Source organism: Panthera onca, chromosome B2 (genome assembly GCF_046562875.1).
Source record: "Panthera onca isolate mPanOnc1 chromosome B2, mPanOnc1 haplotype 2, whole genome shotgun sequence".
Lineage (NCBI taxonomy): Eukaryota > Metazoa > Chordata > Mammalia > Carnivora > Felidae > Panthera > Panthera onca.
Genome location: NC_138343.1, coordinates 105513432 through 105530124, shown reverse-complemented (window position 1 = coordinate 105530124; position 16693 = coordinate 105513432). Strand labels below are relative to the sequence as shown.

General features: G+C 39.7%; 1 protein-coding gene across 1 annotated transcript in view; it reads right to left on the bottom strand.

Moving 5' to 3' along the window:
• Positions 1–16693, bottom strand: part of DCBLD1 (discoidin, CUB and LCCL domain containing 1) — a 66946-nt gene that overhangs the window by 15653 nt on the left and 34600 nt on the right. Inside the window, exons 3-6 of the mRNA XM_060616504.3 lie at positions 12552–12686; positions 11054–11105; positions 8741–8813; positions 1481–1614 (exon numbers count right to left, since the gene is read on the bottom strand). Of these exons, the coding sequence (XP_060472487.3) occupies positions 1481–1614; positions 8741–8813; positions 11054–11105; positions 12552–12686 (394 nt within the window). The remainder of the gene's footprint in view (positions 1–1480; positions 1615–8740; positions 8814–11053; positions 11106–12551; positions 12687–16693) is intronic.

Below are 16693 nucleotides of genomic sequence, written 5' to 3'. Positions count from 1 at the left end.
TGGGCCTTGGCTCTGCTCCCAGGTCCCCAGATGCTTTTTTCCTGCCTTCCACCAAACCCAAGGTTTGCTTCCTTCATGAAGGTGACCTAACCAACTTCAGTCACTGCTTCTAAATCCCCTCCCTTGTGAGTTTAGGCCAACGCTTCAATCCAGAAGTGAGTTTTAGTCTCTTTAAGTTTACTTGTGAGTTCATCGATTGGTTCTTTGGAACTTAAGATACTTTTTCCTATAAAAATAATACTATAACTTGTGGTCAGAATCCCTATGTGAAGCACAAGATAGCTAAACTAAGCTAGAATACATGTAAATAAAAAGTAGGAGGGGAAGAGAAAAAATTATTGCATAACTTTTTCAACATGACATCAGAGGTACTATATTTATGCTAACTAGGGAAGCTATCTACCCCCTTATGTTTTTAACCAGATGAAATGGTCTACATCCACTGGGAGAAAGAACAGGGAAGTATGATGATCATGTTCTTTCTTCACACAAGCAGGGACCACACCAAAATGGCGGGACAGGGCCGGGGGGATCCACATACACACTAGGGAGGGGTAGACAATACAGGCCCTAACCTACTTTTTCCTACTTTTGGATCCTGAAATGTCTGCAGTCTCTGTCCTGTGCCATATCCTTGAGCCCAAGACTATGTGACAACCTGTCCCAAAAACACAGGGTCATGGTAGCAGGAAGACATTTCTGAGGCAGACAGGGAGGGAGGAAGCAAGAGATAAACACGTGGCTTGAGGATCACTTTCTCTCATAAGGCATCCACCCAAGCAAGGAAAGCCACCCTCTGGCCCACTCCAAGCTGCCTGTTTCAATGCATGGACACCTGGACCACAAGGGGGGCTTATATTTAGCTCTTGTTTTCCACTCCAGAAGCTGAAGAAACCTAAACGCATTAAAAGCCCAGGTTGAATGTTTAAACAATTGTACAACTGACATACTTTTTTCTCATAAAGCTAAAAGAGCAGAGGATAACAGCAAACAGAGAGGTTAATGCTAATTAACAACCTTCCTTCACTTCCCAACTATTACTCATCACTAAGAGCTTCTCTCCAAGGATCTTCTAGGGGAGCTTGGTGGTTCTATGGGGGCTTATTTCAGTTCTCTGTCTCCTTCAGTACCTTTGGTAACATTGGAGATAACAGCTAATTTACAACTGGAAAAACTGAAAAGGAACAGGCTTTGTTCTCTCCTACTAAAGCACCTGAGAGTAGAAACACTCCTCTGCCCTAGAACTTCAGATGTGTACCATTTTAATTTTAATTTACTTGTCAGCATAACCAGTGAGCTCTTACATTGCTGCATTTATCTTCTACAAACACACCATAAATGCTGCTTTAAGCATTCACACACATTCTTCCCAGCTGACAAACCCTTGGTATCATACACCCACTGTCCTTTCAAAACTGTGAGCTGATAAATTATGCTTTTGGGGTTACCTTCCACTCAAAACAGAAAACAAAGTACTTACTCTTTTGAAAGCACACCATTGGCAAGGATTCCTTCATATCGACTTATCCCTTTGAGCTGAAGCACGCTGATCTGACCTCCCAACTCATCTGCAATTATTCCAGCATGGATGGCGGCTTTGCACAATACAGAGGTCTAAAATACAGCAACATCATCACTCACAGCTACTCAAGAACACATTAAAAACATGGTGGGAGTTTTCCATTTTGTTATAACACGTGGTCAGGATCCCTAGTTGACCCATGACATTGCTACACTGTACCTTATTAAACAAAAAGAAGAGGGGAAAATTATTGCATTACTATGACACGTGTGACACGTGTAGCAGTTGACTGGGCCATGTTCTCTGCAGCAGATCTCAAAATGACACTGGAGTCACCAATTTTATGCTAACTTGGGAACCCGTCCACTAGAGAGGAAGTAGGTTAATTTAGTAGTGGTGACCCCCCAGTGAATAACAAACGCCTCCCCATGGTCATGCCCTTGTGTAGGCACCTCCTACTGACTGCACTGGGCCAGGTAGCTTGTTTGTTCTGCTGCAGAGAACATGGCACAACCAACCGCCACACATGTCACTGTGGCCACCTTCGACACTCTGCCCCCAGATGATCCCCCCACATGATTACAGGGGCTATTCTAGGCAGAGGGAGATTAAGAACTGACTAGCCCAAATGCTGACCCTCAAACTCATCAGCAAATAAAACGGTTGTTATTTTAAGCCACTCAATTTGGGGGTGGCTTTTCAAACAGAAATAGAAATAACTAATCAGTTTCTTACATCTGCTTTAGCAGATACACATACTAAGGATCCTTTGAGAAGATGAATCTTCCATACCATAGCTTCGTTTTACAATTGATTTAGAGACTGAACAGGGCATTAAAAACAGAACAGAATATGAAATGGAACAAAAGACTTCATAAAGGTCTTAGGGCAATGACGATGAGCAACCCAGGGCCCACAGCCTCCACCTCATTTCTTGAGTCTCCTCTGGGAGGATCAGACAGCTGGCACCTGCCCAGGCCTCCAAGTCTGCTGCCTGGAATGACAGACTGAGCAGGACCACCTGACTGGCTGATTAGCAGGTGGCCTTGGGATTGGCACTGGCACATTAGAAATGGGGCTGGAGGAAGGACTGAAACTTTTCCACGGGGTGCCCAGGCCCTTAGGTCCCCATGTGCACAGACCTGCCTGGGAGGGTGGCTAGGCAGTGAGCCCAGGACTGAGGGGCTGAGAAACATCATTTTCCAAATCATCTTTAGCAATGCCCCACTTCTCCATGATGGCTAATGCCAACATGGGAAGAGCAGCTCATGAAATTATGTCTCGATAACCGGACTTGGGAATTTCTCTTTGTGTTGACAACATTGGTACTTTATTGTCAGTGGAAAAAATTTCTTGGATTTTGGTTACAATATCTGGGGGACCAAGGAGACCAACAATATTTTATAATAATTGTGGTTGCAATAAAATTGAGAACTTCTGTGATCTTTAGAGAGTGCATATTTCCCAAACTAGGTTAGATTTGGGAAAATGAGTCAGTCTTGCAATAATGGCTCTCAGAAACAAAAGAGAAGGACAGTTCCTGACAGAGAAGAAATAAGAGAATGTTGAAAGACAGATGTGGTTATTACCCTCCTTGATTTTGGAGAAAAACAGAAATACTAGAAGATGAGAAAAAGACAGTGTTTTATTTTATTTTGTTTTTATTCTTTTTAAGTTTATTTATTTGAGAGAGAGAGGGAGAGAGAGAGTGCAGGAGGGGCAGAGATGGAGAGAGAATCCTAAGCAGGCTCCACACTGTCAGCACAGAGCCTGATGCGGGGCTCAAATTCAGGAACTGCGAGATCATGACCTGAGCCAAAATCAAGAGTCAGACGCTTAACTGACTGAGCCACCCAGGATTCCCTATTTTATTTATTAATTTTTAGAGAGAGGGAGTGAGTGCGAGCTGGGGACAGGCAGAAGGACAGAGAGAATCTGAAGCAGGCTCCACTCTTAGCACAGAGCCCAATGAAGGGCTTGATCCTACCACCCTGGAATCATGACCTGAGCCCAAAGCAAGAGTCAGATGTTCAACGAGCTGAGTCAACAAGGTGCCCCCAAGATAGTGATCTTTAAATTAAATAGGCAGCTTGTGTTTTTATTTTTTCTGAATGTTCCTTCTTTAAAAAGGTTTGTTATCATTGTTGTAGATTCTTGGAGTACAAAATGGAGCAGCCAGTTATAACAGAAAAGCCTTGAATTTAAATTTGGCAATTTAGCTCATCGTCTTGGCTTTGTGTCTAACTCTACTAGGTGTGCGTAAGTCATGTCACTGCTGTGGATCCAGCTCCCCAATTCCTCTGTACAATGAAAAACCTGGACTGCATGATGTCTAGTATCTTTTCTAATGGCCTATTACCTTGTGATTCTAATAGGCACCCTATGTACCTACTATGACGTCCCTGCCGGCCTGCCTAGGTCTCTCAGCCCCAAGATGAAAAGCAATTGGTTCAGTGGTCTACTGGGTAGATAATCCCACTGTCCCTGAGATCATTTGAAGTTTGTTCCTTGGAATTTGTTCGGTGGATGGGGTAGTCTTTATCCCAAGAGCTGCCTAGTGGAGAGCTCTCACTGGACTTGGCATGTCCCAAGGACTCCTTGGTTACAAGAGAACAGGTTCACAGGTCAATTAGCAATAGAACCTACCAGCATCATTGGCCAACATACATTCCCATTTTCCATAGTAATCAGCGTTGAGGGACCCCAGCAGTATATACCCATTTTATGGAATTTATTCAACTGCAGCTCACATTTTTCCATGATATTCAATGCAGGCCACAGGATACAACTCCAGGAGAATAACCACCAAATCTGGCTGTTACATTTTTATAAAATTATCACAGGATTATTTTCTTTAAGAAAAACAAAATTCCTCGCTCACTCAATCAACTTAAATAAATGTTTACTTAAATTGGGGCTTTTGGGTGTTGATTTTAAATTTTTACTTTCACTGAACTTGATTTTTATAAATTTCCTTTGGAAGAGGAAATTTATACTTTGATTTTCTAGCAATTTTCAAAGTCTAAGCCTCACTGAAATGTAAATATACGAAAGTCACATCACTGGCCTATGTTAAATGGTGAACTGGCTTCAACTCAAACAGAATAATTTAAACCTAATTTTTCATTTACATTTTCTCAGACATCTGAGAACACCTACATGGCTCACAAAATTGCAGGTGATGGTATTAAACATTTCCAAAGTTCATTAAACCATAAAACATGGCTAAATAGATCAGCATGAAGACTACATCAACCTTTTTTTTTAAATGTTTATTTATTTTGAGAGAGAGAGAGAGAGAGAGAGCTTGTGAGTGTACAGTCTCAAGACAATGTCAAGACTACATCAACTTTCAAAGTGATTATCAAATCATGCCAGAATTGGAGTATTTTCTTATGTCTTCCTTTAGGAAAAGTCATCTTGTACTGGAAAGTATTGACAAAGTATTAAAATAAAATTTAATATAAAAGTAAACACTTCAGGGGTGCTTGGTGGCTCAGTCAGTTATACGTCCAACTCTTGATTTTGACTCAGGACATGATCTCATGGTTTATGAGTTTGAGCCCTGCCTTGGGGCTTGGGATTCTCTTTCTCTCTCTGTCTCTCCCTTCCTCCCTTCCTCTCTCTCTCCCTTTCTTCCTCCCTCCCTCTCTCCCTCTCTCTCTCCCCCCACTCTTTCTCTCTCTTTGTCCCTCCCCTGCTCATGCTCTTTCTCTCTCTCAAAATAAAGAAAACTTTAAAAAAAGTAAACGCTTCATATTGAATTTAATAAAACATGAATAAAGCTCATGTTTTAAAATGACAGTAAAATGTTAAATATATATGTTCCACGGTCTATCCTATGAATTGTTCCTATGTTGGTACAGTCTTCGTAATTACCATATTGGCAACATTTTGTTATTTTTTTTTTAATGTTTATTTATTTTTGAGAGACAGAACACGAGCAGGGGAGGGGCAGAGAGAGAGAGGAAGACACAGAATTCGAAGCAGGCTCCAGGCTGTCAGCACAGAGCCGAATGTGGGGCTTGAACACATGAAACACGAGATCATGACCTGAGTCAAAGTTAGACGCTTAACCAACTGAGCCACCCATGCACCTTGGCAACATTTTCTTTGCAAAAGTTATTTGAATTCATTTTAGAAATGTTGGAAAATATGAAAAAAATCACTCACACTGCTTGCTATCACCTGGAAACAATCACACGCTATTATAATGTATTTCCCTGTGTGATGGCTTTTTGTGGGTGTGTACAAAGGCCTGGTTTCTCCCCTTCTCCTCCTAAACCAGGGGTGCACTACATATACTGTCTTCCATTATTCTACAGTCTTTCTTGAATATTCTGGGGGTATGGAGAATTTACTGAAACAAGTTATTAAGTGATGTCTTAAAAGCAGATGGTATAGTCAGCAGACTTGGGAGAAGGTGCCAAGAGAGAAACTATTCTAGGGCTTTTTTATTTCTGGTTTCTGGGTAAAGCAGATCTCAAAGAGAAGCTCATCCTACTTAGCTAGCGTGGTAAGCATATACCAATACAGATGCCTTAATTCATCAGTCAAGGAGACAGATTCACAGAACCTTAAGAATTCAAAAAGACCTTTAAAGTTCTCCGCTGATACTTCCTGACAGACTGTCACTTTCTCCGCCCCACAGCACCTTCCTACACATACATAGGCCATGTCTGACAAATGGTTTAACGCCTACACCTGACATTTCCTGGGACTAGGGCTCACCATTTCTTGAGACACTCGACTCCATTTTGCACTGCTCAATTATTCCTTACATGTAACTAAAACCGGGTACTCTGTAACTTTCACCCTATGACCCTAGTTCTGCCTTCGGGAACAACATAGAATGAACCAGTTCCTTTTCTGTAATTGTTCTTTAAGACAACATACTTCTTTTCTGACGCGGAGAACCTGTTTCTTCAACATTTTCTCTTGTAACTTGTTTTACAGATTCTGTTGTCCTGACCTACAAAATATGCTTCGGTTTTGCAAAGACCCTTCTAGGAAGAACTTGCTACAACTGAACACATTCCCTAAGATGAAGGCACCACGGAGGACAGACTCTATGATAACCTCCAGGATCTCTGCCTCCTGGCATTCCCCCACTGCATAATCCCTCTGGGTTTAGGTGGGAGCTGTGGCCTTCTTCTAATTAAGAGAACAATAGCAAAAGTGGTAGGATGCTACTCCCATGATAACATTACACAAGGTTGTAACCTGTCTTACTAGGAGACTCCTTTGTCGGGAAATTCTCCCTGGGTGGCTTTGAAGAAGAAAGCAGTGATGTCAGATAGGCCCGAATGGCAAGGAGCTGAGGAGAGCCTCCAGCCAAAATCCAGGAAGAAACTGAGGTCTTCTGTTCAACAATCCATGTGTAACTGAATGCGGCCCACACCATGTGAGCTTCAAAGCCAAGTTGAGCCTCAGATGAAATGCAGCCCCAGCTGACAGCTTGGATGCACCCCTGTGAGATCCTGAAGCAGAGAACTCGGCTAAGCTGTGCCCAAATGCCTAACCCAGAGAACACGAGAGGAAACACATGTGTTGTTTTAATCTTTTAAATTGGTAGTAATATTGTTATGTAGCAATAGATATGGAATACACCCACGAGATCAACATATACCAAAAAGGCACTGATAAGACTTCTTTGAAGAGTTTTCAAAATATAAATTTTCCCTCCAGATGAAGTCATCCTAAAAGCAAATGATATGAAACTAGCTACAGAGTCAAATAGGCCACCTGTGTGCAAGCACCTAAAGTTGGTGTACTCAGATCGATAGGAAACCATTTACCTGTTATACTAAAAACAGAACTCTGTCAAGAGGAGAAAGATAAACAACTAAAATAAGAAAATAAGTGATGCTCTCTCTCTTACTGCACATAATTCTGAAGTTTCTTGCATGGGATGTTAAAATAACAAATAGAAACTCTTTATTGCTGAGGGAAACACTACACTTCGACTGTTTGTTTCTCTCAATCTCCTGAAGTCATTTAGAAATAGCCTGTGCCAAGTATATCTTAAATCGAAGTATTGTAAAACATTTTAAGATTCAAACAATTTATAGGCCAAATGAATATCCTATGCCAATCTTGTAAATAAAGACACTACACAATAAAGGAAAACAAAGAGCACAATCTGCTGCTTCCAGAATCAGGATATACTAAAAGCAAAAATTAAAGCCAAGTTTGTTTTTCCCCTGCTAAAGATAAAATTATCAATCACCTGGAACATGTATGGTTTTTTCCATGCTTGAAGACACATGTCAGTAACTCTCAGAAAAGTTCCAACACTACACAGATTTTCACATTTCATAACTGAAGCCAATTCCCAGATGCTGTAAACTCAACTATTTTATTTTTTTAATATTTATTTATTTTTGAGGGAGAGAGAGAGAGAGAGGGAGAGAAGGAAGGGCAGAGAGAGACAGAGAGAGAAAAAGAGAATCCCAAGCAGGCTCTGTGCTGTCAGCATTTCTATTCTGTGCTGACAGCACAGAGCCGGGTGCGGGGCTCAATCTCACAAACTGTGAGATCATGACCTGAGCCGAAACCAAGAGTTGGACGCTTAACCGACTGAACCACCCAGGTGCTCCTGAATGAAACTATTTTAAATAGCAATATTAATATTCAAAAATCAGATATCAAATTTCCAGGATAGAGATCTGCAAATAATAAGAAATAAAGGACTGTGTATATGGAGACAGGACATATACTTTAGGGAAAATGTCTTGTGAATTTATTTTTCTCTGGGAACAATGTGTGTAACCAGAGAGTCTCATTCTGCATAAGAAACTGGGGTGTGAGGAAGGAAGGAATACTATGTAAGTGCAGGGCAGATGGCTTCACTGCTCCCAGACACAATGTTGTTATCCTGTGATGTGAATGTTCATGTCCTTGGCTATGCTATATGAATCAGCTGGAGCATTAAAATAAAGAAAATAGATGGAATTATACTCTTAGGGTTGAAAAGGGCTTTGTTTACCATTTCATTTACAGCATGCTTAAGTGGAAATGCATGGAAAAACAGGAATGAATGCATGAATAACCTTGGTTTTTATACTCATTATTTCATTTATTTTCAGAAAATAGAAACTTGTACATTTATCTATGGGGTTTGAGATCTTATTTGACTTTACTTCAGGATGCATTTAGGCAGAGCAATAAGTACTTCTTAATTTCCACCATGCCCTATAATTACTCTCAGGTACTTACATCTCTGTATCCATCCACCAGATTCCCAGAAATGTCTCCTGCTATGTCTCTACAACCAGCCGGGCAGAATTTACTGGAAAAATAAAATAAAGAATTTGTATTTTATTGAATTATAATTAAACTAAAAAGTATAAATTACACTTAAACATATTTCTCCTCTTACTTTTGCAATTGGAAGTAATTCATTGTGGTATAATTAAGAAACTGTAAGGTATTTCAAGTGTATATCGTGATGATTTATGTTCCCCAACTAGTAAATTAGCATATCCATCACCTCACATATTGTAATATCTAAATATATAAACATTTAAAATGTATGTAATGCATATATTTTTGGTGAGAACATTTAAGTTCTACTCTCAGCAAATTTTAATTATATAATATAGCGCTGTCAGCGTAGTCAGGTTACACATTAGATTCATCTTATGGCTGCATACATTAATCAAAAACATTAATATCTCTGTATCAAATACATGAATAGTCATATTAAGTCAACACAAAGACTGAATAGACTCGTTAATTTAGTTCAGTTTTGCTGTCAAATGAATTTAAGGTCACACTAATCAGGTACTGCCACCAAATGAGTTACAAAAACCTTTTGACTTTCAAAGCTTTCTACATTTCACGATTATAGGTGAGGGAGTATGGACGTGTATATCACCATACCTCATCTTTAAATACTACAAAACAACTGAGTTACAGCCTAGATGATCTGGCACCATAACATCACTCTGTAGGCCCGAATGTATTCTTTTCTGTAGGACAGGAAATGAACATTGATGCCTACAGGCCCTCTCACCACTGGGACTCTATAGGTACAGCTGGAAAGATCTCAGAGAATGCTGGCATGTGTTTATATTGAATGAATGGCAACCTTACAGGGCAGCTGTAATTAATTACTGTTTTTTTTTTTCAATTTTGTTTTCTAATTATTTAAATTATTGACCATTTTCATTTTTGTTTCTCTACTAGACTTAATAATAGATAACACTAGAACAGATTCTGCATATAAAATAATTTTATTTATTAGAATGTCTAAGATGGTCAGGACCATAGACCCTTGGGCCTCCCTGGGCAAGCTACTTCACTAGTTTGTGCCTCTATTTGCAGGATCTAACAGAACCTACCTCGCAGGGATGCTGGAACATTCACATGAGTTATATATGCAAAGGCCAGGGAGCTATGACTGGCATTAACAAAGCACTCAAAGGAGTTATAGCTGGAGTTAGTGTTGTTGACAATCCTCTCTAGAACATTGGTTCTCAACAGGGAGTGAATTTTGCCCACCCTGGAAGACATCTGGCAATGTCTAGAAACATTTTTGGTCATCACAACTTGAACGTACAGGGTAGAGGGCAGGGATACTGGTAAATATCCAACAATGCACAGAACAGCTCTCCACAACAAAGAATCGTCTAACCCAAAACACCATAGTGCCAAGGCTGAGAAATCCTGCTCTAGACTCTTATTTTATAGATGAGGAAAGGTACATCAAAGAGATTGAATAATTTTTCCAGTTAAAGTAAAGCTGGGATCAAATATTTCATCTCCTATTCTCAGTAGGTTTCTCCTCTGTGGGAAAGACAAGATCAGCTCCCTCTGAAAGTGAAGAAATTCTAAAAGTCACTTGCAAATGCTGGCCGGGTTAAAAAAATACACACTCTGGGCTCCATTATGCTCATTGGTATCAAAGTAGAGCTCAGGAGTCAGCAAACTGTGGCTCATGGGCCAAATCTGTGCTGCTGCTTCTTTTTGTAAATAAAGTTTTATTTACACATTTGTTTACATATTGTCTATGACTGCTTTTGCATTACAGCAACAACAGAAACTATAAATGGATGCAAAAGAGACTGGATGACCTGCACAATCTAAAATATTTACTATCTGGCCCTGGACAAAAGGTCTGCTGATCTCTGCTATATAAGAAATCATTTCAAGTATTCCTCATTAGTTAGAATATTAACACTGTATGGGTGCTTGGGTGCCTCAGTAGGTTGAGCATGGGACTCCTGACTTCAGCTCAGGTCATGATCTCACAATTTGTGAGACTGAGCCCCGTGCTGCGGTCTGCACTGACAGTGTGGAGTCTACTTGGTATTCTCTCTCTCCCTCTCTCTCTGCCCCTACTCTGCTCACTTGCATTTGCTCTCTCTCTCTCTCTCTCTCTCAAAATAAATAAATTAAAAAAAAAAAAAGAACATAAATGCTGTAAAAAAATTAAATACAAATAAGGTACTTTATCTGGTTTAATGTGAAGGAAAACAAAATGTTCAGCAACATAGGACTGCAGCACAGCTAGGACACTGTACTTACCTGTATTCTGGCTTCAAATAATGGTTAGCTCGTTCCAAACATGTTATTAAATCTGTCGTAAATAAAGGTAATTGCAATTAGGAGCCTGAATGGAAGTTAGGACACTCATGCTAAAAAAAAAAAATAATAAAGAACTTGAAAGAATTTTAAATAAAAGAATTTAATAATTTTAAATAAAAAAGAACTTTTAAAAAGTGTTTATCCACTATCTAGTTATTATCTGAATTTTTTCCATTTAAAAATAAATTAACACTGAGAACACTATCTTCAGGATTTAATCAGTCTCCTCCATTTCGCTTTTCTACCACCAACGATGGTTTTTCAGCAACTGCCCAATGGATGATAACAGAAACTATTTCAAACAGAAAAACCAACATTGACTCATTACTGTCTACCAAATGCCTACAAAGATCATGTGCATAACCTCTCTTGGCAGGAGGAAAACAATTTCAAAAGCCTGACTTAGTTCACAGAGAAGATTCGGGAACATTTTAATTTAGCAATTTAGCTAGTGGCATCTGAGTGACCATGGAACCTCATGTTTACTGAGAATACAACCTTTTCACTTTAATCAGTCAGGACCAAGGACTTAAAAAGAGGATGTTCTTTTCTTTTGGAGTATAGAACTGAATGGACACTCAGCAACAGAGATGTTAAGGTACTGTGGATTTTGATGCATTTAGTTCAACCTAGTATAGTTTCCACAATATTCCACACTTGCTGCAATAGTTCTTTCTTTCCTTAATATTTTCAATAGTTCTTAGGGAACAACATATGGTGAACACTAGCCATGCTGGGATTGGCCAGATTTGATTGGCTGAGAGGGAAATGAATGGTGCACCCCCTTCCCAGAGCATTTCTGGCCAGACGGGACTGAGCGCAGAAACTCTGGGCACATCTGTGACCCTGGGCAGACGTGGAGTGCACTGCACAGTCATCACTCCGGGGCACGAGAGGCCTGGACAGGAGGCCATGCTTTCCTCCCTTGTCAGTATTCATGCTCCCTTCTCTCCTGCTCAAGTATCAGCTCCATGGTTAAGGCACACTGTGACAGTGACTCCACATGTGACTCACACTCACATGCCTCTTCTATGCTGGTGTACTGGTGTATGTGAATGAGGGTGGGGCAGGGGGCAGAGGGCAGAGGTGCCGCTGGTTAAATAGTGTGTCCCCTAAGCTAAGAAGGGTTGGTGGAGGGCTCCAGAGAATAGGCAGACCTTAGCAGCCAGACCTTAAAATAGACCTGAAAATGTACCATCCAAGGTTTCTAGGAAAACGAGATCAACCCTTTCTCATATAGGTCAGCTGATCAATCTAACAAGCTTGATACAAGTATTCTGAGTTCAGATCTAACTGCTTACAAGGACATAACATTCTTCTCTTCCTACACATACTCGGTACCTGAGGTCACAATTCTATCCAGAGACGGTTATAAGTAGCAAGAGGAATTCATAGACAGACACACGTTTACAGATTTGTGTTGATTCTTTTGCTATACCTGGATGGTCGCTGCTGGCATAGGTCAGCAAAAATCCCCGCCCGGAAATGTGGGATCCACTCTCAAAGCGAACAGTGACTTCGTTTGTGCTCAGTAGGAGTTCTTTGGGAACAGGCATACTTCCACAATATGGTCCTAAAAACAAAGCACACTTTTGGCACATTCAAAATTTAGGCCAGCACAAAGAATGGGCATATTTCTTTCCTTAAAGGTGAAATTTAGCAGACAACACATATATAAGATGGTAATCTTCACCCAACTGAAGTTTTGCTTAATAGTGGAACTGCTGATTAGTGCCTGAATGTGGACTTGATTGTACTGACAAGCCAAGGGGGGAAGTGGCTAACTCCAGATAAGCAATAGGCTAGACCCAGTTAATTGTGAACAACCCAAGAGATAGGTTCTAGTTTTTGTAAAAGACGACTAACAAAGGTTAAACACATTAGGTAGTGAAGAAAATGTTATCATAAAAGTGATGTTCTAGGGACCTCCTAAATTTGCTCAAAGAAACTCAAAAATATTTTTCCAAGGAGGTTCCAGAACTAAAAGAAGGTTCCAGAACTAAAAGACTGCCAATGCGTGGTAACAATCTTGTTTTCATGCAATTTATACATTTATCTCTCTCTTACAGTACCTTCTGGTTAACCCATATAATTTATTTTGATTTGCAAAATGAAGTTTATAAAAAGGCAGAGGAATCTCTAAAGGCTTTTGAAATACCATAGTATAAGTTATGCAATTAGAACATAACACACTGTTTTCTAGATTGAGTTGCTTGAAAAGCAATAGGAAGCTCAATGAACTCTCAAAGGACAAAATTAGATTTTGAACTGAACAAGAAAAACAGATCTTCCTAAGGCTACTCAAGTTCAAGTTTAGCTTGTAAACGGTCATCTTAAAAGTCATGTATGTTGGGGCACCTGAGTGGCAGAGTCAGTGAAACGACCGACTTCAGCTCAAGTCATGATCTCACAGCTCGTGGGTTCGAGCCCTGCATCGGGCTCTGTGCTGACAGCTCGGAGCCTGGAGCCCGGAGCCTGCTTCATATTCTGTGTCTCCCTCTCTCTCTGCCCCTCCCCCACTCATGCTCTCTCTCGGTCTCAAAAATAAATAAACATAAAAAAAATTTTAAGTCATGTATGCAAGACATAATAATCCTAAGAAAATAGGGATTAGCAAAAGCCAATTTTGACAACAGGTATTCTTCATTAACCAAATAAAACAGGATGGGAAGAGTCGACAGCAACATCAGGTAATAGGCAAGAGAGAGCAGTGCCAACATCAGGTAAGGAAGGAGGAGGAAGGAAAGAAAAAGGTCCAGGAGAGGATCATGAACCCAACTAGGCACTCCTCTCCTGCCATAAGGGACCAGATTTCTCCACTGTCCTTCCAGGTTTCAGCTTCAGAAGATGTAACAGAATAAAAGAGAAATGCTATGTGTTTACCTTTGTGCCTCGAATCTCTGTTATTCCTTATTATTGAATGAGAGTGAAATCCAAATAGAAAAAGGTTACTTAGAGACAATCATCATATATAATTACTTATACATGAGTTAATACTAGCAAACTGCTTAGAACAGTACCTTGCATGAGGGCTATAGAAGTACTTCATAGTTAGTAGTGAGTAGTTAAATAAATAAATCTATTAAAACAAATAAACAATGCTTGTTTTCCTTTTAGACTACGTCCCATGGAGTTAGAAACTTTTCTATCCCATCACTTTTTCTATCCAGCAGCTTGTACGATACCTGGCACGTGGTGGCCTTCCAAATATTGTTAGAATTGAAATGAAGCTAAATGTTCTTTTATTTTTATTTTTTTTAATGTTTATTTATTTTTGAGAGAAAGAGAGACAGAGCGTGAGCATGGGAGGGGTAGAGAGAGAGGGAGACACAGAATCTGAAGCAGGCTCCAGGCTCTGAGCTGTCAGCACAGAGCCCGACGCGGGGCTTAAACTCATGAGCTGTGAGATCATGACCTGAGCCGAAATCAGCCGCCCAACCAACTGAGCCACCCAGGCGCCCCCTAAATGTTCTTTTATTTGCAACAGTTTTTAAAAGCCACACCTGATTATAAAGATGCATAAAAGATTTAATCCTGGCATTAAAAATATTTTTTAATGTTTATTTTTGAGAGAGAGAGAGAGAGAATGCACGAGAGCGAGTGTGAGCAGGGGAGGGGCAGAGAGAGAGAGGGAGAAACAGAATCCCAAGCAGGCTCCAGGCTCTGAGCTGTCAGCACAGAGCCTGACACAGGGTTCGAACCCATGAACCATGAGATCATGACCTGAGCCAAAGTCTGGGGCTTAACTGTCTGAGCCACCCAGGCACCCCTAATCCTGGCATTTTAAAATATCATGAAAAGGTCAGGAAAAGAAATGTGGAAAAGCAAGGGAGGAAAGAAAATCATTCGTGTAATAAATATATAGATGTTTATGAACTTTAATAGTGCTCACAGCATGGTAGATAAGCAATTTACACTAAATCCATTTTTGTATAATAAAGTTGAAGGATGAACATTTTTTAAAAATTAAAGTGAGTCAGGTTATTGTGCTTCACTTTTGCAACTCTTTCTTAGTTCACATATACTTGAAATTCCTTTTTTGTGCAGATGAGTGAAGAGACTTGCTTTGCAAATCTAATAACAATGAAATAACTAGTAACTTCTTGCTACTCATAAATGAGAGTATTTTTCTAACCAAACTTATCTTTTCCAATACAAAATAAGAACGTATATCCTCCTCTCCAAATGGTGATAATGATACTGATCTCTCAAATTTCTATAGCATTCCAATGAGTCCTAATAAAAACAGTGAGGCAAGCAAGTCTAAATTGATCATCAATGAGAATTTGTTTGAATTCTTTTTAGTTGAAATATATTTGATATATAACACTCTAAATCTAAGGTATACTATATATTCATTTGATATATTTATGTACTTTAATGTGATTGTCACTGGAAAGATAATTAGCACTTCCATCATGTTACATAACTGGAATTATTAGTCTCTTAGAAAGTTTGGTGATTATACAGTGGACCCTTGAACCATGTAGTGGTTAGGGGCGCCAACCCCTGTGCAGCTGAAAACCTGTGTGTACCTTTTGAGTCTCCAAAAAGTTGACTACTAATAGCCTGTTTTTTTTAATTTTCATACTAATACCTACTGTTGATCAGAAGCCTTACCAATAATATAAAGAGCCAATGAACACATATTTTATATGTATTACATACTATATTTTATAATAAAGCTAAAGAAAAGAAAGTATTAAGAAAATCATGAAAACACATTTACAGTACCGTATTAAAAAAACAATTCATATGTAAGTGATCTGCATAATTCAAACCTGCATTGCTCAAGGGTCAACTTTAATTCAATACTGTTGCCTATACTCACTATACTGTGAATTAGATTAGGGTTTATTTACTACTTGTTACAAGCTTGTACCCTTAAACAACATCTGGCTTATCCACCCTACCCCATCCCCATCCCCTGGTACCCATGCCATTTTACTCTGTTTTTATGAGCTTGGCTTTTTTAGATTCCATATATAAGCAATATCTTATAGTACTTGTCTTTCTCTGTCTGATTTATCCCACTTAGCATAATGTGCTCCTGGTCCATCCATGTAGTTGCAAATGGCAGGATGTCCTTTCTCTTGCCTCAACAACTGGATTTTTTTTTTTTCAGATTTTTATGGAACAGTTGAAAGTAACGGTTGCAACACTGCATATATTTTACAGAGAAAAGAGCGTATATCATCATGCTAAGCTGTCGCGCAATGTATATCATTTCCTACACCAACAAACCACATAAATACAGTAAAACTCTAATTCGGTTGTATCCTCTCAAAGTCATGATAGGAATGTGAGCTGGGAGAAGTTCAAAGATAAAATGTAAACACATACATTCCTTTAATCACCTGTGCCCCCCAGGCTCCAGACCTTCTCCTCTTCTTACGGATGGATTGCAAAAATGCAACTAAGACCTACAGGGGATGGAATGGACCCTCCCTCTATCAACACAGCATTAGAAGTTATTTTGATGGGTTCATCACAGCACAACCCTCACAACAGCAGAAGGCAGCTTCAGTCCCGCGTGGAGGCTGGAAGTGGAATACTGACGGTGGTACTGCCTATGGCAAA